This window comes from Misgurnus anguillicaudatus, chromosome 22 (genome assembly GCF_027580225.2).
Source record: "Misgurnus anguillicaudatus chromosome 22, ASM2758022v2, whole genome shotgun sequence".
NCBI classification, from domain to species: Eukaryota; Metazoa; Chordata; class Actinopteri; order Cypriniformes; family Cobitidae; genus Misgurnus; species Misgurnus anguillicaudatus.
In genome coordinates, this window is record NC_073358.2 from 25,308,998 (window position 1) to 25,336,377 (window position 27,380).

The 27,380-nt window shown below is 37.7% G+C and overlaps 2 protein-coding genes across 2 annotated transcripts in view; one reads left to right on the top strand and one right to left on the bottom strand.

Moving 5' to 3' along the window:
- The window catches only part of arl15a (ADP-ribosylation factor-like 15a), a 151,470-nt gene extending 127,016 nt beyond the window's left edge, over window positions 1-24,454 (bottom strand). Inside the window, exon 1 of the mRNA XM_055199928.2 lies at window positions 24,204-24,454. Coding sequence (XP_055055903.2) covers window positions 24,204-24,257 — 54 coding nt within the window. The 5' untranslated portion in view covers window positions 24,258-24,454. The remainder of the gene's footprint in view (window positions 1-24,203) is intronic.
- A 1,596-nt stretch (window positions 24,455-26,050) lies between these two features.
- hspb3 (heat shock protein, alpha-crystallin-related, b3) lies at window positions 26,051-26,699 on the top strand. The gene has a single exon (XM_055199929.2). It carries the CDS (start codon window positions 26,127-26,129, stop codon window positions 26,577-26,579), a length of 453 nt encoding a protein of 150 aa, XP_055055904.2. The 5' UTR covers window positions 26,051-26,126; the 3' UTR covers window positions 26,580-26,699.
- The last annotated feature ends 681 nt before the right edge of the window (window positions 26,700-27,380 follow it).

The window sequence follows — 27,380 nt, forward strand, 5'->3', positions numbered from 1 at the left end:
CAAAGCACTATGACACTCATTTGTTGTTACATTATTTGTGAAGCACAGTATTAGGTTAAATGTGTATTATAATTAAATAAGTAATAAAATAAGTAATAAAAATAAGTAAAGCCATAGAGTATCAACATGACACTTTGCTGTTAAGCGTATTTAGGAACTATCAACAAACTCTCAAACAAACATGAGCATTAAACCATTGGATCTACCCTACAAGTATTAGGTTTTATTGCGGTAATGACAACAATGACGCCTTTTCAGGGCGTTTCGGGGTCACTTAGGTTTGTTTTTATTGTGTCCGAAGCAGACTACAGTAAGGGCCAATGAGAACGCGAGAGGGGGAGGGGAGTCTGAGCGCGACACCAGACGCACAGACAGCTATGAGGACTCAGGCAGACCGCTCTGAGCTTGGCATTCCCAAACAAACCTCACTATCCTTCCAGCCGGCGACCCTTCCCTGCCCAGACGCCCGCTAGCAACACTTGTCTGCAGGGCTCAGAGGTGACCTTTGAATTGACAGCGCTTTATATGGACGTCCAGATGGAGCACCGGCGGCTCTCACTGATACGTGTGTAACACACACCAGTCATAACACAACTCTCAGACTACTCATAGTGAGAGTATGCGGCCGTCTGGGGTGGTGGGGGTTACCTTCATTCATCTTTTCTCTCTTCATGTTGATGTTTGCGGCTTAAAGGGGTTTGACAGGAATGGGCGATGGGGGGTGGCAGTTAGATGGACCACAGTGGAGCGGAGATTGTGCCAGTGTAGTGGCATGCCACATTTTGGGGGAGGTTGGGGGGGAGGAGGAGGTGGTAAATGCCAGCGAGACTGTTGTGTCCACACCATACCTTGCTGTCGCCATACCAACCGCAGGCTGGCTGCTACCCTGCATGTCGGATAAGCTCGGAGGGAAACTACTATAAATAAAGCGCCATATTTTGAATGCAAGCAAATGTCATTTTACACACACTACAGATTTAAGTGTATTGAGTGACAAAAAGTTTGGAAACACCACGCAGTATTTTCTGAGAGTTATCCATTTCATTATACCCTATAGGGGAAAAGTTCAACACTTTGTTTGAGAAATCATGCAGATATTTATTCCCATATATATGGGGGCGGGTATTATCTTACTAATATGTAGAAGCTGTTTTAAAAGATTCACAGTGTTGGTTGCATTGTAATGTGCAACAGCCTGGTAAGTCATACCTGCATAGTAAAAGTCCACACTTTATAAGCCATTACACTCCACTGATGCACACTATTGTTCACTATGTAGGGCTACAACTCCCCCTAGCTATCAAAGTGTGAACTTAACTCTGACCAGCACTGTTGCTTCACTACTTATATACTGTATATGTATGACGCACACATGCCTTAATGTTAACCTAATGTTCGGACATATACGTTAGTGTACTCTTGTTTTCCTGCTTTGACTGTACAGCAACAAAGTATTTATGACATTGTTTTGAAACATAATGTCCCTGCACAAACCCATAATTAAATGAAAGGACATGAGGTTGATCGACGCTAGGGTACTGAGTAAATCAGCATGTGCATTTCCAATTCTTCCTCACGAAAAAGCATCTGCCTTAAGCAAACAAACAAAAAACAGACGTGTCCCCAGTTCAGAGGTCTGGTGGTGGGTTGGCCCTATGAGGAGATGGACCTGAGTAATTGAAAACAACCTGATTACCCGTCTTTCGATGAAGAACAGGCAAAAAGCTAAAAGAAATGGGGGAAATATTTCTAGGTATGTAATTTTAACGGTGTCCTCTAATGTCAGGTTACTTCTGGTCAGTCAGAGTAACCTACATACATGGGCGCCTCCCTCAAAGCCTCAACGTAGCCCCCGTGCCCCTTTATCCAAACCAGGAGCAACACTCAGACAATGGAGCGGTAGTCTGTACTGTCATTGCCCACGACAGGCACCCCCCACCCAAGCTGCTTCCCCCCACGCACCACAAACACTTCAACCTCATCATAGGGGATTATCAAACCCTCTGTAGCTATTGTTCTGACCTACCTTGGGTGGCTCAGCTTCACCAGAAAGCGTTCTTATACTATGCCATTTCTTTGGGCTGTAGCCCCCTATGTCTATGTAGAAGGGCAATGTGTGGGGAGGTGACAGAGCCCCAGAAAAGGGGGAATACGGGGGGTGCGCAGCTGTAAATCTTGATGTCACCAGCGAGAAGGCTGTTGCGGACCATTACCATAAATCTGACAAACGCTAATTTGATGGGAGGCTGTATCTGTCTGGGCTCGGGCTGGTCTAGACGGCCTATTGAGAGATCCTATGGCAGAGGGAACGTTTTGTTCCCCACCAGGACCATCTGGATATAGCAATAAGCGGCACAGTTCACACACTGATCAAAGTGAGCCCTTTCTATTGCAACTGAGCACATTCTCCGCCTCGTTTTTCATGGCACATGTACGCTTCAACCGAAGACAAAGTTTGGAGGATAGATAACACACCAGCACCGGAAAGAATCGGATGGTGCCGTGTCAGGTCTTACACAAACTGTTGAGAAAACAGTTGGCTGGAGTTTAGTGGTTTTAAAAGTCCAGACAAGCCTGCGAGTTCAATGATGCTGCCAGCACCGCCGATTTCCACATCAGCACCTTTCATAACTGTAACGCCATCTCCTATCTCATACAGTCTCTCACAATCTCTTTATAAATCTCAGCAGACCACATCATAGCCTGCATAAACATCAGGATTACTGTATATTAGACAAAACTGTAGGCCATTAGGGTCAATTTTTTGCATTATTGGTGAGATGATAAAACTGTGTACACCACTGTAAATACTGCAGATAAAATGACAAATGAGTGCCGCTTCAGTCTAATTAACGTCTATAACCGTAAAAACACATACATTCAGATTAATGTTTTCATGTTCGTTTTCTTCACAAGCCAGAGCATTCATGCACAGTTGGGTCTTTCCCTTAACGATGGGAGAGATGAGAGCAATGCAAGCACAATGGGAAGGTTCGGCATTTAGGAAGCATTTGGGTATATAAATTTCCTAATTGGAAAGGGTGATTAGTTTGGCCGTATTAGCATAAGGCGGCGAAAACTTTGGTTTCCACCACACAATGTACGCAAAAAGATGCTTTCCGCACTGATCTAGAGGATCAAAGCCAAAGGGCCCCCTTTTCAACGTGCTGCAACTAATGTGTAAGGGCCAAGGGGGTTGTGGGGGACCCCAAAACAGGGGTGTGGAGGAGGATTTTTGCCCGTTCTAACATCAGTAAACACACGTTCACGAAAAGCTTCGATGTATTTCAGATGTGTTCAATTTTTAATAGAAACAAATCTTTGTACTCAAGCGTTCCCACCATACACATATTGCATCAGACCAGTAAAATGCTCCATACACTCAGAAAAAAGGTACAAAAGTTGTCACTAGGCGGGACGGGACCTTTTCAAAAAGTACACTTTTGTACCTAAAAGGTGCATACTGGTACCTCAAATGTACACATTGGTACCTTTGAGGTACAGTATACAACCAATTGCTGTAGTTAGGCAAATGTTTGCCAGTAACTTACTCTAGATTATAATTTATACTATTTTCTGCCAACAGTTTGTTCAAAGATAAATGAACATTAAACAAGTCTTTGTCTTAACAGAATAAAACTATATAAAAGCATCATGCAAAGAATTCTGGGTACCAGAAATCCTCATCAGCTCTTTTCTGTTTTTTCTTCAGATTTTGGTTCCCAGAATGCTTTGCATGAGGCTGTTATTTTATATTTTTTTTCTGTAAAGACAAAGACTTGTTAATGTTTAATATTCATTTAACATTGAACAAACTGTTGCCAGTAAATAATATAAATTTAAATCTACAGTAAGTCACTGGTCAAAAGTTGCCAGTAATACTGTTATTTCTGGGTCAATGACGTAACGTTAATTATTTGTGTGCATATGGTTCAATTAAATAAGGGTTAAAATGTCAAAATATATATTTTTTTAAATCTCTTTTTTGAGGACCAAGTCTAAAACTTCTGTTTTTTTTTTTAAGAATATTTGGGGGATAATTTCAAAAATGTCAATGTGGTGTAACCAGTCCGTGCCAATTGGTGTAACTAGTATTTTTTTAATGAAAATATAAATATATTAATTAAAAATGTGGAATAAAATATAATCATCTAGTTTAGTGTAATATGATTTTTTAAAAACATTTTTACATAATTTGTCAAAGATTATTTAGAAAACAGAGCTGTTTTCAGCATATGTCAGGACAAATATTACAAAAACGCATTAAAAATTACATTTAGAAATAATTAACAAAATTATATTTTAAAATGTTTTCCCTTTTTTTGATGATTACGCTTACATGCCATCAAGGTGGATAAAATATTTAATATTTCTCATTCTTTGGCACAATTGGCGGTTACACCTTTTGACATTTTCAGGTTCATTTAGTCTTAACGTTCATAAAAATGGTGCAAATGAACCCCCTGCTATTATGCAAGTTCTCCCACTTAGAAATCATGGAGGGGTCTGAAATTGTCATCGTAGGTGCATGTCCACTGTGAGAGACATAATCATAAAAAATCCAAAAATCACAATATATGATTTTATAACAATTTATTTGTATGATACAGCTGCAAATAAGTATTTGAACACCTGTCTCTCAGCTAGAATTCTGACCCTCAAATACCTGTTAGTCTGCCTTTAAAAAGTCCACCTCCTCTCCATTTATTATCCTAAATTAGATGTACCTGTTTGAGGTCGTTATCTGCATAAAGACACCGGTCCACCCCATACAATCAATAAGAATCCAACTACTAACACGGCCAAAACCAAAGAGCTGTCCAAAGACACTAGACAAAATTGTACACCTCCACAAGGCTGGAAAGGGCTATGGGGAAATTGCCAAGCAGCTTGGTGAAAAAAGTTCTACTGTTGGAGCAATCATTAGAAAATGGAAGAAGCTAAACATGACTGTCATTCTCCCTCGGACTGGGGCTCCATGCAAGATCTCACCTCGTGGGGTCTCAATGATCATAGGAAAGGTGAGAAATCAGCCCAGAACTATACGGGAGGAGCTGGTCAATGACCTGAAAAGAGCTGGGACCACCGTTTCCCAGGTTACTGTTGGTAATACACTAAGACGTCATGGTTTGAAATCATGCATGGCACGGAAGGTTCCCCTGCTGAAACCAGCACACGTCCAGGCCCGTCTTAAGTTTGCCAATGACCATTTGGATGATCCAGAGGAGTCATGGGAAAAAGTCATGTGGTCAGATGAGACCAAAATAGAACTTTTTGGTCATAATTCTACTAAACGTGTTTGGAGGAAGAAGAATGATGAGTACCATCCCAAGAACACCATGCCTACTGTGAACCATGGGGGTGGCATCATTTTTTTTAGATTACATCTCTCACAGTGGACATGCACCTACAATGACAATTTCAGACCCCTCCATGATTTTTCACTGGGAGAACCTCCAAAATAGCAGTGTGTTCCTTTAAATAAGCATCTGCAGGCCCTTGGCTTTAAGGGTTGGGACTCTCTAAAAAATAAATAATTTTATTGTGGGGCATTGTAGAATTAGGCTGACATGACAGAACACACTCAAGACTCTTTCAATTCAAAGTCTGTCTGGCAGATGGTCACTTTATTTTAACCTTGTGCCAATTTAAGTCATTATGCAACTGTAATTGTTAACTACGTTATGTATGGGTTATATAACCACTATTATATTATGGATTATATTCAATATTTAGGTAACCAAATATTAAAGTAATAGGTTTTAAACGTAATTAACATAATTCAGCTGTAGTCGCTTGACTCCTTAGATGGAAAATCAACATTTACTGAGCAGTAAACAGTCCCAGTAGTATTTATATACAATGTCCAACCTGCTTTGTTGCAGAATGATAATTTGATTTAACCGTGCAATGACATCTGCAGCTGTGAACTTTGGAAACACTTTGGAAACAATCTGACACTAAACAGGAAAGTAGTAACACAAATCTCATTACGTTTGTATTTCAAACCCAAACTGAACCAAATGGATGTCTAATTGTTCTATACATCAAGGTCACTAAACCATTCAAATTCATGTTTGATAGATCTTGAAAAATCCTCTTACATCTGGTTTTTGGTTTACACAAAATAGAGAATATTGCCATTATCATCGCCATCATAACCTTCAACATCCACTGGACATCAATCCATAGCTTTAACATTCAAAATGTACAATATTAGACTCTGTAAATCCAACAAAAATGTTTATGAATTGTGTAATGTTCACTGAGGTTCAGCATTGGTCCGTTTGAAGTACTTCTGTTGTTCGGCAAGCCAAAGCCCTCCCAGTCTTTCCTCAGATGACCCAGAATTTGAAAGAACAATAAGAAAATATCTCAGCCACTAGGAACACATTATCCTAAAAATACATTAGGTAAAGCAGACAACAATCTCAAACCTTGATCTAATACTAAAATGCAATACCCATGTCCATCTTTAAATTAGCTTCAAAAGAAATGGTATTTCATTTCAGTGTGAATCTAGCATAAACACCGGTTGTTATTGTAATGCTGAGCGCCAAATGCACATCTGGTCAAAGATTGGTCTGCAAACTTCAAATAACACCAACCTTGGATAGCAGTAAAAACCCTAGACACCCTAGCTAGGCCTAACATTTTAACCTTTGCAACACATAAGCACGCTCATTCCCATGGACTTCATTGTACAGGGTCAGCAACTTGAATGTGCCTTCATTAAGAGAAGTCTGTATCAACAGTTAATTATGCAAATGAGCATAACCTCTTCATTCACTAATGGGTTCCGGGTTTCCCCTTTACCCATCACATCAATCCCACCAAAAACATCCAAAACACTGTACTGCTGGGATATTTAACATAGATCCCCCACACAACTCCAAATGCAAAAACTACTCTTGGGGGGAAGACCCATAATGGTAGCCATTGTGGCCTCTCAGCTCCAAACAGCATTTTTCCATCAAAGAACCTCCGGAAAGACTCTTGCTGGGTGCTGTTCAATGCCCACTATAAGTCTCTCCCTCTTTGAAAGATGTTGGTCTGAACCCATCAGAGGGACCAAAACAGTCAATTAGACAAAAATGCATGACAGCCAATTTTCTCATTGTTTCAGTGATGGTGTTGACAGACTTCTGCCTCACTATCCGACATCAGACGTCTGTCATTTTTTCAAAGGCAAGAGAGTTAATGAGAATTCACAGTGACACAGTTTTGATGTTGTTCTTTGTTGCTTTCTGTTTTTCATCCATCACCTGTCAAAGTTTGTTTGACAAAACATTACTAGAGTTTAATGACTGTCGCTCTTTCACTCTGTTAAGGTTGCCAAAGTGAATGTGTAATACTGGGAATCTATATGAAATGTTTAAAAAAGGAATGCATGAATTAAAACAAGATAATCATTTAGGTTCACCTTTTAAAAGTTATATTTAAACACTTTAAGGTTAAATATTATATAATATACTATATTATGACATCTTCTCAGATATTACGCAGAGATGTTATACAGTAAGTAAATGTGGGGTATATTCAGATTTATATACAGCAGAGGTTCTCAACTCTGGCTTATCAAGATCCATTTTCCAGCAAAGTTTGGCTCTTACCCAAATCAAACACAATTTTCTGGTAGAGGGTACTGTATGCACATGACGTCACCTTTGGCGAAAGTGACTTCGTTTATGCCCACTGAGTGGCAAAAAGCATTAGCTTTTACTGTTTGTACACAATGATGACGTGGCAGCGTATGTGTGTGCATTAAGGCAAGGGAAGTGTGGCAAGAATCAGCAGTGAAGCAACACAGACAGAGAAAATTATTTTAAAAAGTTGACTTAAAAACTTTTTCAATACAGCTACCAGATCCGTGTACTATAGTGACGTGGATAGAAGACGTTAGCAGATTGCCAAATATAAAGTGGCCAGATACATTACATATATTAGTGTGTATTATATTAGTGCAACCAAACCGCAACAATCAGACATTTTGATGCAGGGAAATCATTTTAATAAACTTTCTGAGTTGATAACACGTTAGAACCAATGGGGAATAACGCCACTTCTGTTGCCTAAATGCATGCGCAGGCTATTGGATCACGTGAGCTGTAAAAGTGTCTATTAGCATAGCGTGAAAAACGCGTCTAAAATGGGAAAAGTAGTTGTGTGATCGACTGTGCAAACAGATTCAACACTTATTTGGAGCGACCTTTTTTCAGACTGCAAAAAAACTCTCAAAGGAGAAGTAAATTCACAGCCATATGTCAGGTATGTAACATTTTGGGATAAAAATTCTATAAAAAATACACTAATGAATACTCTTTTCTAAATGAATAAGTTTTGTCAGTGAGCCTTCATTAAAAAAACATCCATTATGATGAGCCTTGTGTTCTACAAAGGTGGGATGGTTTAATAGTGTTAGGCAAGACAAACATATATGTCAGGAAATGCCATGTATGGCCATATTTCAATGTCCACAGACTACTGGTTGTTTGGCAAGTTGTTAGGGTCACTGTTAAGGCCAAGTAAATTCAATTTAAGCTGATAATAGTCCGTTTTACTGGCGTTTTCGCAGCAGCCGCTATGAAAACCTAGCCTGGTCTTTTGTTGAATGTTTTGCCAAGCAACAGGGCGAGCCCCGGCATGGTCACGTGGAAAAGTGACGTTGTTGCATACCCTCTATAGAGGGTATGTATATGACATCACCATCAGTGAGAGGGACTGCGGTAACGCTCACTGAGTGGCAAAAGACAGAGCGTCAGCATTTGAGTACAGCGTGACATCGGCGAAAACGCGTCGAAATGGGAAACAGCTGTTGGGTGATAGACTGCACTAACAGATTAACAAGAATTCGGAGCTATCATTTTACAGACTGCCAAAAAACACAGAAAGGAGAAGTAAATTGATCGTTCATTCCAACGTTCACAGACCACAGGTGAGTTGATAAGTTGCTAGGATCACTATCAAGCAAAGATTTTACATTCTACTTAAAAGTATTTTTCAAGTGTTTGAATTTTATCCGCGTTTTTCTTTGGAAAACATACATTCCGAAGCATAATTTTTACTCTATTACATTTCATAAATAATACGTTTTTGTTTTACATTTAATATTTAAGTATATCAACGTACTTTTACTCAAGTAAATGCACACAATTAAATGTAATTAGGTATTAAATACATTTTAATATGCAATATTCAAGAATACACAGTATGATTCTATGCTTTAGAATGTAGTGAAGTAAAATTTTTACCAATACAAACATCTTAATAAAGCACAGATGCTTGGAAAATGTAACTAATGTAACTAAGTATTGTCCACCTCTGCTATAAAGTCCAACTAAATCCAATTTAAGCTGATAATAGTCAGTTTTACTAGCATTTGCGCCGGAGCCACTATAAAAGCCAGCCATTTTGTTGAAGGTTTGCCACTCGACGGGGGCGAGTTCCGGTGTGGTCACGTGGAAAAGTGACGTCAATACATACCCACTATTCCTGAAGACCTTAATTAGCTTGGTCAGGTGTTTTGATCAGGGCTGTAGCTAAATTCTGGCTGTGTCTCAATCAGCTCTCTAGCTCCCGAGGTCGTGAATCAGTGTGTGCATCCCAATTCATGGTCTGGATCCTTTTAAGGCTGCAAACTTTGAAGGCAAGGCACGATATTTTAAGGTGGCAGCCTCTAAAGGCCACCAAGCGAACTGAAATGAGGCAGTCTAAAATTCACCAACCTTGGAAATATACAAAAGCAAAATGCATCACGCACACTATTGCAGCAATAATATTAATTCACATCACTACAACATCATTTATAATCAGGGGTGCACATAACTTTTTTGTCCTGGTTCTCAAAGGAGCACCTGGAGATGTTGCTTGGTGCTCACACTATTCATAGCGCCAACTGCTGTCATCATCACTAATCTCCTGACTACTCTCTTCGCCATATCACTTTGGTTTAAACATGGTAGACGATGATGTATATAAAATAAAAATGTCTGGTTATTGTTTTAACACATTGATTTAACCTTTATACATGCCTGCTAACTAAATATTGTTAAAGACAAGTAAATGGTCAGAAATGAAAAAATCTGATTATGAGCAATAGCACAAATTAATACAATAGAACAAACATACAAATGAAATAAACAGTGATGTTCATGTTTTCGGGCTGGTCTGTAATTTTCATGTAGAGTACAGAAACTAAATAAAGTAATCAGATAATCGGCTACTGCATAGTCTTTACTTTGTATGTTGTTTAATACTCATTAAAACTTGATGACTAGGAACTATGATTTTCTTTGTCTGTGGTTTGATTAATATTAAAAACAGCATCAGGTTTATACTCTAAAAATGGGTGTACTGTCAATTTAAATGCATGGATCCAATATATTGTTACACAGAGACGCATTTTTTCTCAACTGCCTGTATTTATTTAATATGTAAAAAACTTTTACTACTATAATCACAGCATTTTAAGTTGTTTTAGTTTTAAAATGTCCGCTCAAGTGCAAGAAAACAAACTCTGTTGGCATTTGCGCGCTGCCAGTTACTAGCAAGCTGTCTGAAACCTTGAGATGCGGATTATGATCGTGCTCGCGCTTGAGGTGCGCACAAACAAAACTTATCAAACAACACGTGAGGAAAGGGATCGCCGCGGACCCCCGGTTGAAGACCCATGATTTAGAGGAATATTATATTTAAATATTGAGTAGATTGTGGTCCCTTGCTGTCTAGCGATGTGGTTTTATATTAAACGTTTGTCTTTATAAAAGTTTTGTCGCATTTAATGAAGTTTATAAAGTTGGCTAGCACGATTTTAAGTAGGAGAGCTTTAGGAAAGGTGGCGTGATTTCCAGTAAAGGGAATTATTTTTTGATGATATTGGATAGCCATACATTTAAAGCAACTATAAGCCTGCTTTTTTACTTCCATGACTAAAAGAAAACGGGTTTTAAAGGGCGGCAGTGGCTCAGTGGTTCATGTAGGTTGTCTACAAACCGGAAGGTTGGTGGTTCAATCCCCGGCTCCACCGGACCAAGTGTCGAGGTGTCCTTGAGCAAGACACCTAACCCCAGCTGCTCCCGATGAGCTAGCTGGCGCCTTGCGTGGCTGACACCGCCGTCGGTGTATGAATGTGGATGGGTGAGTGTGAGGCAAATTGTAAAGCGCTTTGGATGGCCATAGGTCTGTTAAAAAGCGCCCGAAATACTCCCATTTCTCATTAAAAAAAATGTACCAACCCTTTTCGACCATGCGCTCGGTGCACAAACCATTTTTCCCGTCCTTAAATTAGCAAAAGTGGATTCGGACACGCCCATTTAGACGTTGCGCTGTGCGCTTTAGACAATGCACTTAGATCATTAAAATAGGGCCCAAGGTGTTTCTCAATGTCGAGAAAGGATCCTCGGAAGCCAGAATTTCGAGGATGATACGTCATCGACATCCGTCGAAGGACTGTTCCAATGTCGAGGTCCTCGGAATTTCAACCAAGGACTGAGTCCTTCGTTCGAGAAATATCCCATATATACAGGAAAGGATGCATATGTGTAGCCTTCACGCTCTTCGCGCTCTGAAATCACCCGCAGTCCTATGCATGCAGCGCTGAAAGCACACCTTTTCATTGACATAATGATGCAATGACATGCACTTGCTAGCCTGTTCCATTTACGTGTTCTCTGAATGCTAAAGAGGAGCCTAGCCTCTGAAGGAAGTGACTTGTAAGGACCTGGGCCCGGTTGCATAAAGCACCTTAAGTTTTTTCCTTAAGTATGACACTTAAGGGGTAAATTCCCCTTAACTTCTGTAAGATAATAATTAAAGATTTTTGCATATAATCCCTTAAACGGTTCTCTTAGGTAAAAGTAATCGTTAAGTGTTTCATGACAGTGACCCCGGTTTGTTGTTATAAAATACTATTGTTGCCATGGAGACACAACAGAAAAAACTTAAGGGTTTTTCTGCAACACCCTTAAGTTTAAAGGAAACAACTTAAGGGAAAATTACACTTAAGGTGCTTTATGCAACCGGGCCCAGTCCTGCCAAGGAAGTATCCTTGACATTGAGAAATAGCTGCAGCCTCTGTAGGAACGTGAAGGGCAAGAGTTGAGAACCTCTGATATACAGTATAATTTTTTCATGACCCATATGAAATATGACCAGTTTTGAAACCATGTACAATGTAGACATGGTTACTTACTTTATCATTGACGCAACACAAACACAACAACTGGATCCATAAATGTTCAATTACTTTTGTTCTTTTAACACTGGATTAAGGAAAAGCATTTCCAGGAACGCATGTCAAAATCTAGTACATTTCTAAGCTCACAAGCAATTTGCAAACTTTCCAAACTCTGTATGAACCTTGCATCATTGCCTAAGAGACAAAATACTGCCAAGTAAAAAATCCCATCAGAATGCATCTTGCTTGTTGACAGCTTCAGCAGTGAAGTTAGATGTCGATGTCAAGATGCCATTTGACCTACTCTTGGCCCATCAAATATGAAATACAAATGCATGTAATCTGAAGTTAGACTGCAATATGTAAGCCAATACAGACTTCAACAAAGATGCCAGATATTATTGTTTTAAGTCTAAAATCATGTGACTTGTCTAAACAACTCGTCAAGATTTATTGGATTTCTTTGAAACCTGTCAATTTAATACTTGTTGAACACTAAATAGGCACATTAATATTTGAAGTTAATGTGATCATTCCAATTTCGGAACAAGATACTTTATGGTTGTTAAATTGTGTTTTTTGACTGGGAGGAAATGTTGTGTTTCAAACTGGATGTTCTTGAGCTACATCAATTTATTGTTACAGTACATACTGTACAAAGAAATATGATTCCTGTACTGTAGCTCAATTGGTAGAGTGTTGCATTAGCAGCGCAAAGGTTGTGGGTTTGATTCCCATAATGATTAAGTGTGTACTATACCTTCAATGCACTGTTCTAAAAAAATAATAATTATAAATGAATAGAGCAGATTAACAAAATGACTGCAGATTAAGACAATCGACATTGACTTCAACACATTCGTCAACCAACACTACATTCAGGGCACACTAAACCATTCTGTACTTATTCTGAACCAATAAAGGCTGCTGAGGATTTTGGCCTCCACAAAGAGACCAATCATAATAGCTGTGTGTTGTTTGCACACATCATCTGCTTTTGGATCCCAAAACTCAAAGGAGAGCTTTTTCATGCTTTCCACATCAGACATCTTCAGGAGCAGAACAACCAAGTCCACATATTTGATGAAACAAAATGGTTGCAAAACGAGTCTTGATGTAAAAACATACATGGGTGTCTGTGTCATTAGGAAGGACACCCCATTAAAAGCAATCTCTGTGTGCAAACATATCTTTTAGGTTTTATATTATGAATTAATATTGTCTTATTTGGATTAAAAGTGAAATCAGATATTTGTGTCTGCACAGAGGTCAATTGTCTACATATTAGAATTTGTTTCTCCTATAAAACCACATTTGGAAGTTGCTCAGATCAGGTGTGAAATAAAATGGATCCTGTGCAGTTTTTATATTCCATACAGAACAAAACAAATCCACTGCACCAAGAGTAAAGGTAGCTCAGCTATTAGTCTTTTTTGACGCGCACAGCTTATGATAAAAGTGACGCTCGGGTTTGCCAGATACTCACATAATCTCATGCGTAATCAGAGGTGAACTCCAAACTGAATGTCAGAATGGGAAAGAAAGGTGATTTAAGCAATTTTTAGCGTGGCATCGTTGTTAGTGCCAGACGGGCCGGTCTGAGTATTTCACAATCTGCTCAATTATTGGGATTTTCACGCACAACCATTTCTAGGGATTACAAAGAATGGTGTGAAAAGGAAAAAACATCTAGTATGTGGCAGTCCTGTGGGCGAAAATGCCTTATTGATGCTAGAGGTCAGAGGAGAATGGGGCGACTGATTCAAGCTGATAGAAGAGCAACTTTGACTGAAATAACCACTCGTTACAACCGAGGTATGCAGCAAAGCATTTGTGAAGCCACAACACGCACAACCTTGAGGTGGATGGGCTACATCAGCAGAAGACCGCACCGGGTACCACTCATCTCCACTACAAATAAAAAAAGGCTACAGTTTGCATGAGCTCCCCAAAATTGGACAGTTGAAGACTGGAAAAATGTTGCCTGGTCTCGATTTCTATTGAGACATTCAGATGGTACAGTCAGAATTTGGCATAAACAGAATGAGAACATGAATCCATCATGCCTTGTTACACTGTGCAGATGGTGGTGGTGTAATGGTTTGGGGGATGTTTTCTTAGCACATTTAGGCCCCTTTGTGCCAATTGGGCATCGTTTAAATGCCACGGCCTACCTGAGCATTGTTTCTGACCATGTCCATACCTTTATGTCCACCATACCCATCCTCTGATGGCTACTTCCAGAAGGATAATGCACCATCCCACAGTCACCAGATCTCAACCCAGTAGAGCATCTTTGGGATGTAGTGGAACGGGAGCTTCTATCCTATCAATATGGGCCAACATTTCTAAAGAATGCTTTCAGCACCTTGTTGAATCAATGCCATGTAGAATTAAGGCAGTTCTGAAGGCGAAAGGAGGTCAAACACAGTATTAGTATGGTGTTCCTAATAATCCTTTAGGTGAGTGTACATCATATATTTTTAGTATATGGTTATAACATACAAAGCATTTAAAAATTCGTTATATGCATATTTTGATATGGGTATTTCATATGTTTCAGGCCTATATATTCATATATCCAGAGGATATGTGATATGCCAAGATCGGTTTCGAAATAGGCTAGTATGCATGACATTCACAAAAATTACTTTAATTGGTAAAAAATAAATTTGATCAACTTACATTTTTTAGGTGTTACCAACTGAAGTAATTTTTTAAGTTAATCCAACTTGGCACTTTTTACAGTGTATATGTTAAATATTACATTTCGGTATTATTTTATTTTCTTGATTCTTTTGGACCCCTCAATGCTTACGCAATAGTAAACTCAAACCAGATTCAAGGCCCCCCTGCCAAGCCCACCCATCTCTAGCTTGAATTCGTGCCTTTGGCTCAACATTAAAACACACATTCAGACATTCAAGTTTGTCTGATGGAGAACAGAAACAGCTGTTCTCGGTGCATTTGCTACAATACAAACAGTAGATGTCATATGTGCTCATGGCACTTTCAGTTATATGTATGAACTGTCAGGAATGTGTCAGATTCAATCATTTTCAGAACTGAGCCGTAAAGGCCATTGGTTCATTCAAGAGTTCAACCATTACAGCATTAAGACATTACAGATAAATTATCACATCTTTTAAAACTTTTTGTATTTTTTTGGTGTGTTTTGAAGCAAGGAATTTAAGTAGAGGAAATATATACATGAATTTATACTAGAATTGGGGAATGAATTAGACACAGTAAAATTGTTAAAGTGTAACTGTCCTGATCTGGCACTTTGCATATGCAATTATTGATGTATGTGGTATTGTATTTCAATTCGAGTATGATGTCCAATTCCTGGGTTTGTGTTCAAAAGGCGATGACAGGGTAACAAATTAATGTCAGCATTCTTTTGAGTAAAAAATTGCTTTTTGTTCATTTTGATAGTCGAGACTCGAGAGAGTACTGGAAATGATGGAAATAAAATGCAAACCAGACTTATATTGCACAGAGCGTGTGTACTAACCACTGAACCACAGCTCTTCTGACCTTATCAGGGCTTTATCTGACTATATTTAATACTCTTTTGGAAGAAAAAAACTGACATTTTGAAAAAAAGAAATTTGGGTTTAAACGACTAAGACATATTGGAAGATTTAAAATTTCTGCCTTTTGTACAAAAAAATCATGGTTCAACAATCATGTATATAATTATAAGTTATATAAAAGACATCTCTTCTGACTTATTCTGTTGTGCACATCTGCATTGCAGTGCCTGCATTTGAACTTGGATAAACAGATTTTATGGAGGGCTTTATAAATGTATGAAATAAGTTAGAAAAGGCCGAGTGCTTATAAAGAAAGTCTAAATGAGAGGAAACTAGAATGTTCTAGTTTTACTAGAAAATACTTTCAGTTCTTACTCAACACATTTGTTATCGTTTGGCAATCGAGTCTCGCAGTTTTGGGGACTAAAACTGTTTTAACACAAGTGTCTGGGAAGAATATATCAAGATCTCATAAAAAGGCAATTTAACCTAATCTTTGATCTGTCGCATACAGAAGAAATGCCAAATTCTTCAGAAGGAGTTTGTAAGGCTGTTTAAATAAAAAAACACATCTGGGATGATTTTTTTTCTCACAAAGCAGCTACGTTTGAACTTTGTTTAACACCAACATTAGATGTGATCAGTGATGATCACAAAGTCACTGTCGGCTGGAAGCAGGCGTTCCTAAAATAGAATCAAAAATAATAACAAGAAAGAAGAATAAAAAGCCATTGCGTTTTGATCTATTCTATTGCTACTATTAACATTCTGGAAGAAAAACATAATGTGCCTCACCGTCAAAAAGAGAAATGATCATCTATGTATAAAACAAACAAAGAATGTCGACAATTTCACGAATTGTTTTTTTAATATCCCTCCATGTGGGTGGAGACAAATGTGAAAACACTCACAAAAACTTTAACTTTTCCCCTTGCCATACACTCAACTGTGTCTGTGTGCTCCACTATTCACTTGCATTCATAAATCACCTAGACACACCCACATTTAATCACCAAAAGCTGCTGTCGCATGTCACCAGAATTTACTAAATGGTTGTCTATTGAAGGTTGCTACACTCTCAGAAATAAAGGTACAAAAGTTGTCACTGGGACAGTACCCTTTCAAAAAGGTACACCTTTGTACCCAAAGAGTGCATATTGGTACTTTGAACTGCCAAAATGTACCTTTAAAGGTACATATTTGTACCTAAATGGTACATATTAGGACCTTTTTTAAAGGGTACTGCCCCAGTGACAGCTTCATACCTTTATTTTTGACAGTGTACCTTAGGTCACTGTACTGTAGATCACTGAAGGTTTCATAATATGAAATTCTTTCATGAACACCACCGTACAACAAAGCTGGGTTTATAACAAGGTTACTGGAACAATGCACAGGGCAAACAATTCACACAAGAAGCCAAGGAAGACATGAGACATGGATCCCAAAACTGGATTATAACCTGTCAGGTGGCCAGATCTCTTCTGAAGAGAACAGCAGGGTCACAAAAGCCCATCTTGATTTCATAAGTTGTAACGCCAGTATCGAAAACTCGGCCATAGTCAGAGATCCTTGTCTCAACAATAATACAATTATAACTGATGGGTTTATTCATTGTGGACAATCTGATGTTCTGTAAATGATGGATCACAAAGTACTGCAAGACTTTATTAAGAATGTCTCAATTCACTAAACTCAAACAACATAACAGCAGATGCTTGTTGGGTAGTAGCTGCGCAAATTCATCAGAAATGTGATGCTTGAGTTAGCAGGATATTCCATTTACTAAATACGTCTTTCTTTAATTTCTCTTTTCCAAAAATCTATGCGTCCTTTTAAATATGAGGGAGGAGCTAAAAACCAAAAAGAGACAAGAAGGATGCACACTTAGGCTGTTTCCCAATCGGAAGGCTGCAGTCCCTCAGAGGTCGCATTTGTAGGCTGCATACGTCATCAAGACTAGTGGTCGACCTCTACGGGGTTTTATTTATGGCCAATACCGATATTAAGAAAGCTGTATGGCTGGGCGATATAACACAAATGTTAATAGAGCAAATAAGAGACAAAATTGGTGAAACTAAAAAGAAAAACATTTGTTATGCATAACATTTATAAATATACTCTTTTAAAGTACTTATTTACAATACATAATAAATATGGATCTGACATCTCTCACAGTACTGTTCGAATTATTTTTGTTGGTTTTTTTGTGTTAAACTAGTGTGGGGTTGTCTTTTAACATAACGTCATGTTAAATAGTGAATAATGATTGGTCATTTTACTGTTTGTCAGACTTTGGCTTTACATTGAGTGACACCGAGTGTCTTTAAATTACAAACATCAAATTTAAGTAATAGAGAAATTTACTGGCTGATTAAAAAAAAATGCATTGGCCGATGATGATAATAAAAAATCTTGGGCGATATATCGGCCTCTGCAAGATATTGTCCTATCACTTATCAAGGCTTTCTTATTTTACAATATAAATATATTTTTTAAAGTTGACTATTATTCTTTCATAAATGTAATAAGTTATAATATGCTTATGACTTGCGAACGTAATGCTCAGTTAACTTAAATTAACCAGGCTTGATGACGTATGCAACCTGCATATGCGACGCTGCAGCCTTCCGTTTGAGAAGTGGCCTTAAATACATCCATGGCATGCAATTAACACAGCAAACAGGAAGACAAGAGGCAAGTGACACAGCAAACTTCATAATAAAAGTTCTCAGTATTAAAAGATACACTGACCTCTAGTGGCCAAAATAGACATTACATTTGCAGATACTTTTATCGAAAGTGACTTACAATGCATTCAAAGTATACATTATCAGTATTCACTGTCAGTATGCATACTATTTTATTAGTATGTGTGTTCCCTGCTTAAAGGCAGGGTGCATGATCTCTGAAAGCCAATGTTGATATTTGAAATCACCTAAACACGCACCTACCCCAATAGAATCTGGACCTTCTTTTGATAGACCCGCCCTACACATACGCAACTCAGGCAACGGTATCGGTTAGTAGACATGCCTGTTACTGCTGATTGGCTACAAGTGTGTTTGGGTACTCGGCTCGACTCCCTTTTTTTTTTTTAAATCATGCACCCCGCCTTTAAACCCATGAAATTTGCATTGTTAGTCTACCAAATCAGCTAAGTGAACTACTATGCCACAGAATCAAACCTGAGTTGACAAATAAACTGTAAAGAGATTTGCCCCTTTTAATGGGCCTTTTTGGGATCGAACTGAATAACAACTTATTATGACTGCATGAATGTAGACAAATTTAGCTCTATTCAAATATTAATGAGAATATCTGGTCCATCTGTTAACACTCGCCTCCTAATAAGTTATGATGTTAAAACATTATGATATGTCCCACCCCAACTTACATCATCAACAGAACATAAATGAACTCTGTGCATTGTAAATAGGTTGTTTACCTTGAAACTTTCTGATAGCACAATTAAACAGTTGTCACAGTTAACTGTATATACTTGTGTAGAAATAACTATTTTTGACCCTTAATTTGATAAAATAATGCCCAAGAATAAAGAGCAAAATAGCAGGCATGATTGAAAATAATTTGGTTCAAAATAAGGGTCTGTTTAACAAATCAATAACACACCTTAATATAAGGTAAGGCCTTCAATTTGGATTTTTGGGTCATAGTTAATGAAATGGCACCACCCAGTGGTTCTCATACAGAGGTGTCTGTAATTCAGCTAACCACTGTGTTCTTGGGATGCACACACATCAAGAACCAAAGTATGAATCTCAACAAGGGTGACAAAGAAAATTGTAAAAAGTTCATTATTTATCCATGCCGCATACATGCTGGGAGTCTTGGATGATATTTGTAATTTGTTGATACCCAGCATGCATTGCAGCATGAAGTTTTTTATTTAATTGTCACCACTGTTGAGATTCATACTCTAAATCTTGATGATTGTGCATCCCAAATATACAGTGGTTCATTTTTGTCCGTAGTTTCTAAAAATCCCTAATGACAAACTGCTGTGAGAGTGCTGGATCTCATTTTGACAAAAAATTCACTTTTGATATGAGAGTTAATCAATTAATTAGATGATGATCTTTACCATTATGTACCAACCACCACAGAATTGCATTAACTTTACATTATTGTAGCAAATGTGTTTTATACACACAGAGTTAATGCAACCAGTGAAAAACTAGCAAAATGTCACGGATCAAGAGTCCAACTAAAACAAACACTGATCACCACAATGGTGACTTTAAATACAACATGGCATTGGCATAACGTTTGAAAATTGTAAAATGTCACATTCCTCTAATGTTCAGACAACCCAGATACATTCTTGGAACATTTAAAAAAAACTGGACACTTTTTATGTTGGCAGAATATTTTTGGGAATGTTGGGAACTTTTAAGGAACGTTCTTAGAACTTTTTTCTCTTAGCTGGGATACAGCTAATATCTAAAAGAAAACATAATATGACATGTACACTCACCTAAAGGATTATTAGGAACAAACGGTTCAATCATTAATGCAATTATCTAATCAACCAATCACATGGCAGTTGCTTCAATGGATTTAGGGGTGTGGTCCTGGTCAAGACAATCTCCTGAACTCTAAACTGAATGTCAGAATGGAAAAGAAAGGTGATTTAAGCAATGTTGATCGTGGCATGGTTGTTGGTGCCAGACGGGCCGGTCTGAGTATTTCACAATCTGCTCAGTTACTGGGATTTTCATGCACAACCATTTCTAGGGTTTACAAAGAATGGTGTGAAAAGGGAAAAACATCCAGTATGAGGGAGTCCTGTGGGCAAAAATGCCTTGTTGCTAGAGGTCAGAGGGAAATGGGCCGACTGATTCAAGCTGATAGAAGAGCAACTTTGACTGAAATAACGACTCGTTACAACCGAGGTATGCAGCAAAGCATTTGTGAAGCCACAACACACACAACCTTGAGGCGGATGGGCTACAACAGCAGAAAACCTCACCGGGTACCACTCATCTCCACTACAAATAGGAAAAAGAGGCTACAATTTGCACGAGCTCACCAAAATTGGATAGTTGAAGACTGGAAAAATGTTGCCTGGTCTGATGAGTCTCGATTTCTGTTGAGACATTCAGATGGTAGAGTCAGAATTTGGCGTAAACAGAATGATAACATGGATCCATCATGTCTTGTTACCACTGTGCAGGCTGGTGGTGGTGGAGTAATGGTGTGGGGGATGTTTTCTTGGCACACTTTAGGCCCCTTAGTGCCAATTGGGCATCGTTTAAAATGCCACGGCCTACCTGAGCATTGTTTCTGACCCTGTCCATTTCTTTATGACCACCATGTACCCATCCTCTTATAACGCACCATGTTACAAAGCTCAAATCATTATAAAAAAAATGTTTAACATGACAATGAGTTTACTGTAGTACTAAAATGGCTCCCACAGTCACCAGATCTCAACCCAATAAATATGGGCCAATATTTCTAAAGAAAGCTGTCAGCACCTTGTTGAAATAGAATTAAGGCAGTTCTGAAGGCGAAAGGGGGTCAAACACAGTATTAGTATGGTGTTCCTAATAATCCTTTAGGTGATGGTGAGTGTATAGTATAAGCTTATACATCGTTACTTTATATGTTTCCTCCATCAAATATTAAATATATGCAAATATTTACAGTAAAACTTGTTAGTCAAAAGACAGGATGGTTTAAAACCATAATGTAATTATAGTCACTTATAAGTAACCTTAGAAAATTAAAGACTTCTCACACTGAACACATGTACATTAATGAAAATATCTGGCTTACAAGGTTATAAGTATTTTGATACAATGTTTGCAACATCAATCTTTTTAGCATATATTTATTTATAATTTAGCTGATTCTGAAAATTGTTGGACACTATAACTGTAGTTCACATTTTTCTTAGTAACTAATTTCATTACTGAATTACTAAACATAATAAGAGACTATTCTGTAAACTAATATGAGTGCCATTAAATAGTCAAAACTATTCATTTGCACAAAGGCCACCTGAAATAGAACAGGCAGTTATCGCATCTCATTGGGATCCCATAAAGAGAAAACTGTGCTCCTAGGTTAACAACAATAAAGTCCCAGTTTAGCATAACACGTAAGTTAAGGAAGTTAAGGAATTACCATACAGTATTTCTAATTTCCTCAACTTTGTCTGTTTACCTGTAACTTAACTGGCTTCAATGCATTTCAAGTTATTTCATATTAAAGCATTTGCCAAATGCATAAATGTTATCCTGCACTTAACACACTTAATATATAGACTAAAGTCTCAAATATTTGTTAAACAAATATGTAAAAAAGCACATGTAACATAACACTGGCATCAAAACTGAGTTTAACAGACACGAATGCAGTTATACAGTAAACACATGAATGTATAAAACACATTGGGAGGGAAAGGGGTGTTTAGAGAAAGAAACCTGACAACCGTTACGCACGTGCCACAGTTTTAGACCAGGACTTAAATAGAGGCATGTGATTTTCCTCTCCATTGATTCCTTAAAGAGGTACAATAAAAACCTTGCAGCACACAACATTTACAGTGTGCCATGTTGTTTTTGTTGCAAGGTTTCGGGTCATTTCCAGTGGGAACAACCATACTGAAAAACAGAGCTTGAATGCACTGTAAGTCACTTTGGTGTTAATTTGTATGATAAACTCAAACTAAACATTTTGTAATAATCCTAAATTGTTTAATACAAAAACAGCTTTAAGCACCATATTGTAAGCTCATATTATGTCATGAGCAATCTAAGGCAAAGTATTCTGGGATATTTTTTTGAAAAATTTGAAAGTCATCATTTACTCACCCTTAAGCTGTTCCAAACCTGTATAAATTTCTGTGTTTTGCTGAATATAAAGAAAAATATTTTAAAGAATGTTTGTAACAAAGCAGATCTGGGGCACCACTGACTTATAGCAGGATACTATGGAAGTGAAAGGTGCTCCAGATCTGTTTGCTTATTGACTTTTTTTAAATAACTTTATTTGTGTTCAGCAAAACAAAAACATTTATACAGGTTTGGAACAACATAAAGGAAAGTACATGATTTTTTGGTGGACAATCCCTTTAAAGGTGCCGTAGAATATAAAACTGGATTTACCTAGGTATAGATAAATAATAAGAGTTCTGTACATGGTAATGACATATCACAAGCCTCAAACACAATTGTTTCCTCCTTCTTATGTAAACCTTGGACATACAAAAGCCTGCTGTAAACAGGCCGATCTCAACATAACACCAACTGTCATGTTACGATTGAGATGTACACCCCCCAACATTAAATTACACTTTAAATTAAGTTGTTACAATGCTAAAAACAACGTTTTGACTGCTAGTTAATGCTATATGCTAGCTGAAGTTTAGGCTGAAGTTCTACTATTTGACGTTACCGTTACGTTTTGCAGGTTCATACTGAAAAACACACAAACTTACCACTTAGAAACGTCCATTAACAATTCACAAATATTGATTATCCTCAAATTCCGTATCTTCCTTTGATACAGGCTCAAACATAAGGTCTGTTTACATAAACACACAGAGCTACTAAAAGGAGCTGCTCTGTTCAACAGCCAATCAGAGCAGAGCTCAACATTATTATTCCTGACCCTTTCAAATAAGGTAATAACAGACCATTTCATTCTAAAGGCAAATCCTAGGGTTCTATATGGACATGTAAAATCGTATGCAGGTATCTGTGAACAATTTAACATATTATTTCAATGCATTTTTTGGCCCCTTTAAGTGCAGAGTAAAAACTTGCGCAAGGCAACAATGTAAATCAAGTAATGCCATTTTGCCATCGATCAGAATTTAAATGTCACAAATAACTCTAATATCACAAACAGTCTATACATTAAATAACTGTTATTACCAAAGAATAGGAAATAAACTACAGGCAGCTCAATAGAGGATTTTGCTCTTTAAATAGTGAAACAAACTGAAGACGCTTTGCACATTAGGACTGAATTGATGCTAAAAAAAACTCATAGAAAGGTAGTTTTCATATATAAGCTAGACATTATAACAGTTACTTATCAACAACACCTGACAGAATCAAAGAAGCAAAACTAATATTCACCACTGTTTACTCATTTCTTAGGATTCATGAGACTTGTCATACACAGAATACTTATGACTCTACTTACAGTATTGTGCTCATTGTGCCTCAAAATATATCTATGCTAATAAATCAACGTGCATTCAATTAGATTCTTTGGACTGATATCACCTGTAGCTTCTGGTATCCTGTTACATTGTAATAAAATATTATCTTACCATAATAACTTAAGGCAAACAACTTAACCAGACGTCGTTTCTATGATGCATAAGCTTAAAACTTTCTTAGAAAAAAGCTATTTAAAATTTATTAAGATGTGCAAAGCATAAAATTCATGACAATCAGACAGCTGATTAATATGTAGACATGGTTTGTTTGTTTGCTTGCTTGGCTTACCGTGTAAAGGCCAATCCTACACAACGCTATTGAGAGCTGAATGTGTTCAGACATCGTCCCCAGCAACAGCGTTACCCCAGACAACAAACAAGCCCGAAGCCTGAAACACAGTCACTCAGTAAGAGTGTCCAGATCCACTGTGTTATGAAGCGCCACTGACACGAACAAGAGCAATGGTCCTCCTTTAGAAAAAAGGAAACATCATTCACAAACAAAAGCTAGAGGTGGTGAACAAGTGAGTGTGTGTAAGAGAGAGAGAGAGAGAGAAAGAGAGGGAGAGTGATAGAGCGAGCAAGAGAGCAGGGGTGATTAGTACGCGCTGCCTCAAGAGATTATCAGATCAGTGATTCTGTACGACAAAATAAACAGCTAATTGGATTATTCTCTGTTACACTTGCATATTAAGAATTAAATAAAAAAAATCAATATTTATAAATACTGTAAAAATAAATAAATCATTTTACAATTTAATAGAAATATTTAAAAACCCAAACTCAAAGAAAACCAGTTACTTGGTCTCTATGCCTCAGAATTTCGACGCGCGTGCCCGAGATGTCAGCATTGCTACTACAAGTATTGGTCTGAATATAGTGGTTTAAAAAAAATCAGAGTAAAAGTTTGTTATTTGTCATTGCCCATTAGCCTATCTCTATGTTATATATATTGTTACTTAAAATGTGCTGTTCGTGTATTTCTTTGGCACATTTAAAAAAAATCTCTATAATCATCATCCTAAAAGGGGCATTCATTTATCCTGAACATAAACGATACAACATATAAAGATATAAGTAACACACAATACAGACCATATGTTCCCACTTAATTATTACGAATTATGAGACCACTATAAATTGTACAAATACTAGCTATTCAGTTCTATCCTTAATCCTGTACACGAAGCTAACATCCACTAGGTGGCAGCAAAATCCTTCCTACCTGATTATACTTTCATACTTTTTAAGGTACCCCATTTCAATGCATTTAGTATTAATTCAATAAGGAGAAAGTTATGTAACTTCTTAAGTAGATATAATCATTCCTAATCCTATTTCCAACATGATGTATTTCTGCACAGCAGTCTACGGCAATATAGCACAGGCCTCATAGGTGGACCTGCACGGTGCATTACTCCAGCCATTTTGAAATGATTGCAAATACAGCACATAGGGTAATAACATTTTTATGTGCTGATTACTTTAGACTGTGTTCATTAAAATACAACCATTTTAATTTGTTCCTTCCACATTCCTGTAAAAACCCATGCATGACAATTTATGTTAAGATTTCCGGAAAAAAAAACAGTAAGTGGCAGGCTATGCGAATGTGTTTTGGTTAAATTACGATCAGTGATAAACTGAAGCAGTGTTTCTCCAACTTTTTCGGCATGCGAGCCTCTTGTGTACAGTGCATCCCTTCATGCCCCCCCCAAAGAAAATGTATGACATAAAACATTCCAAAACTTAAAATTTAAATTAAACAAAACGTATTGAATTATAACATGTAGTTGGTTTGTAGGTAAATTCATGTATTTTATGAAACATGATAAAACTGGGGCCCCCCTGGCACCATCTCAGAGCCCCCAGTTTGAGAACCACTGCACTAAAGTATATATTTATTATATGTTTGTGTGTGGTTTTAAAAAGAACATGTTCATATTTTCCTAGTAAATCACTCTTTATGGGTTGGTTTCCATAAATACCTAACAATGCATTTAGCAGTCATGAAAACACACATCCATGTTGAATAAGCGATGACATACATGAGAATATAATGAGGAGTTATCTTCATATACTCTAAAAATAGTCCATCCTTTTACACGTCCCCCACCCAGAAACATTAACCGAGTGCAGTCTTTTATTAGCCCTGGCTGGTGTTAGTCTCTTCAACACTGAACGAGCAAAGGGTATCTCAGCCCTCGGTATCATGGCAGGAGAGGGAGTCACTATTTCCCATTGGGTCTCATGTCCGGTGCGCTACCAGGAGCACTTTAAAACCAGGAATCTTAACGAATGCACCACAGATCATCGACTGTTTGCCCTGCCAGGACCCGAATGCCCTCCAGTTAGGGTGGACAGTGGAGTGGTACAAGCAGACAGTGAGGACCAAGACTCGGGACAGCCACTGTTTCAAGTCCTGCTGGACGTGACTCAGTTTAAACCAGAAGATATCCTTATACAAGTGTTTGAAGGGTGGCTGATAATCCGTGGTCGACATGGGGAGAGGATGGATGAGCATGGGTTTGTGTCGCGGGGTTTCACCAGACAGTATCAACTGCCTGACTGCCAGCTCCAGGCACGAGACCTGAAAGCCATACTATGTCATGATGGGATACTAGTAGTGGAGACCAAAGACAGATGGTGGTCAGCGTGTGATTAAATACAACAATTAAAGAAGCAGAACTTTGTTCAATAGATGTTTTTAAAGTTGTATTTACCTTACTGTGCTCATTTATCAGAAAGTTTGACCACATAGTGCTTAGCAGCAACAATGTAATATTTTTAAAAAATAAAGGCTGCCAAAACAAACATTTCTCCTGTTTATATTTGGCAAAATTATCTTGTTTTAACACAATATGGTAATTCAATTTTCTACATAGGCCTTCAGTGCATATTATTATTCATTATTAGTCAACATTTTGTCAATTCAGGCAACATGTATCATTGCACGAGTGTGATATTGTTTAAATGCTGGTCATTTCTTACAATGGTGACTCTTTATTCACTGGCACCATTTCAAGTGTAGTGCAACTGTCTAGACACATTCCGGACAAACATGATCAAAGTAAAGATAGTATGTATTGCATCATAATACATTTAAAGACCCATATAAACATACATTTTATCTTTAACCTCCTAAGACCTAGATATTAACATACGTGGACATCACATTTTTTTGTTGTTTGCACCATAATACTTAATTCTGCGTAACTGGAACCTGTTTTAAACAAACGTGGACAATTATATTGCTTCGTGTTCAAAGAAAAATATTTGGTTATTATATTTATTGGTTCTTCCAAACCCCAAATAGCTGGAAGAAAAAGACAAACCACTTGGGTCTCAGGAGGTTCAATAAAAAACAAGTTTATATTTACATAATCTTTCTCCAGCTGTGAATTGTGGAGTAGGACCAGATGACCTTAGGCATCCCTAATGAACTTAACATTGTTTTACTATAGTT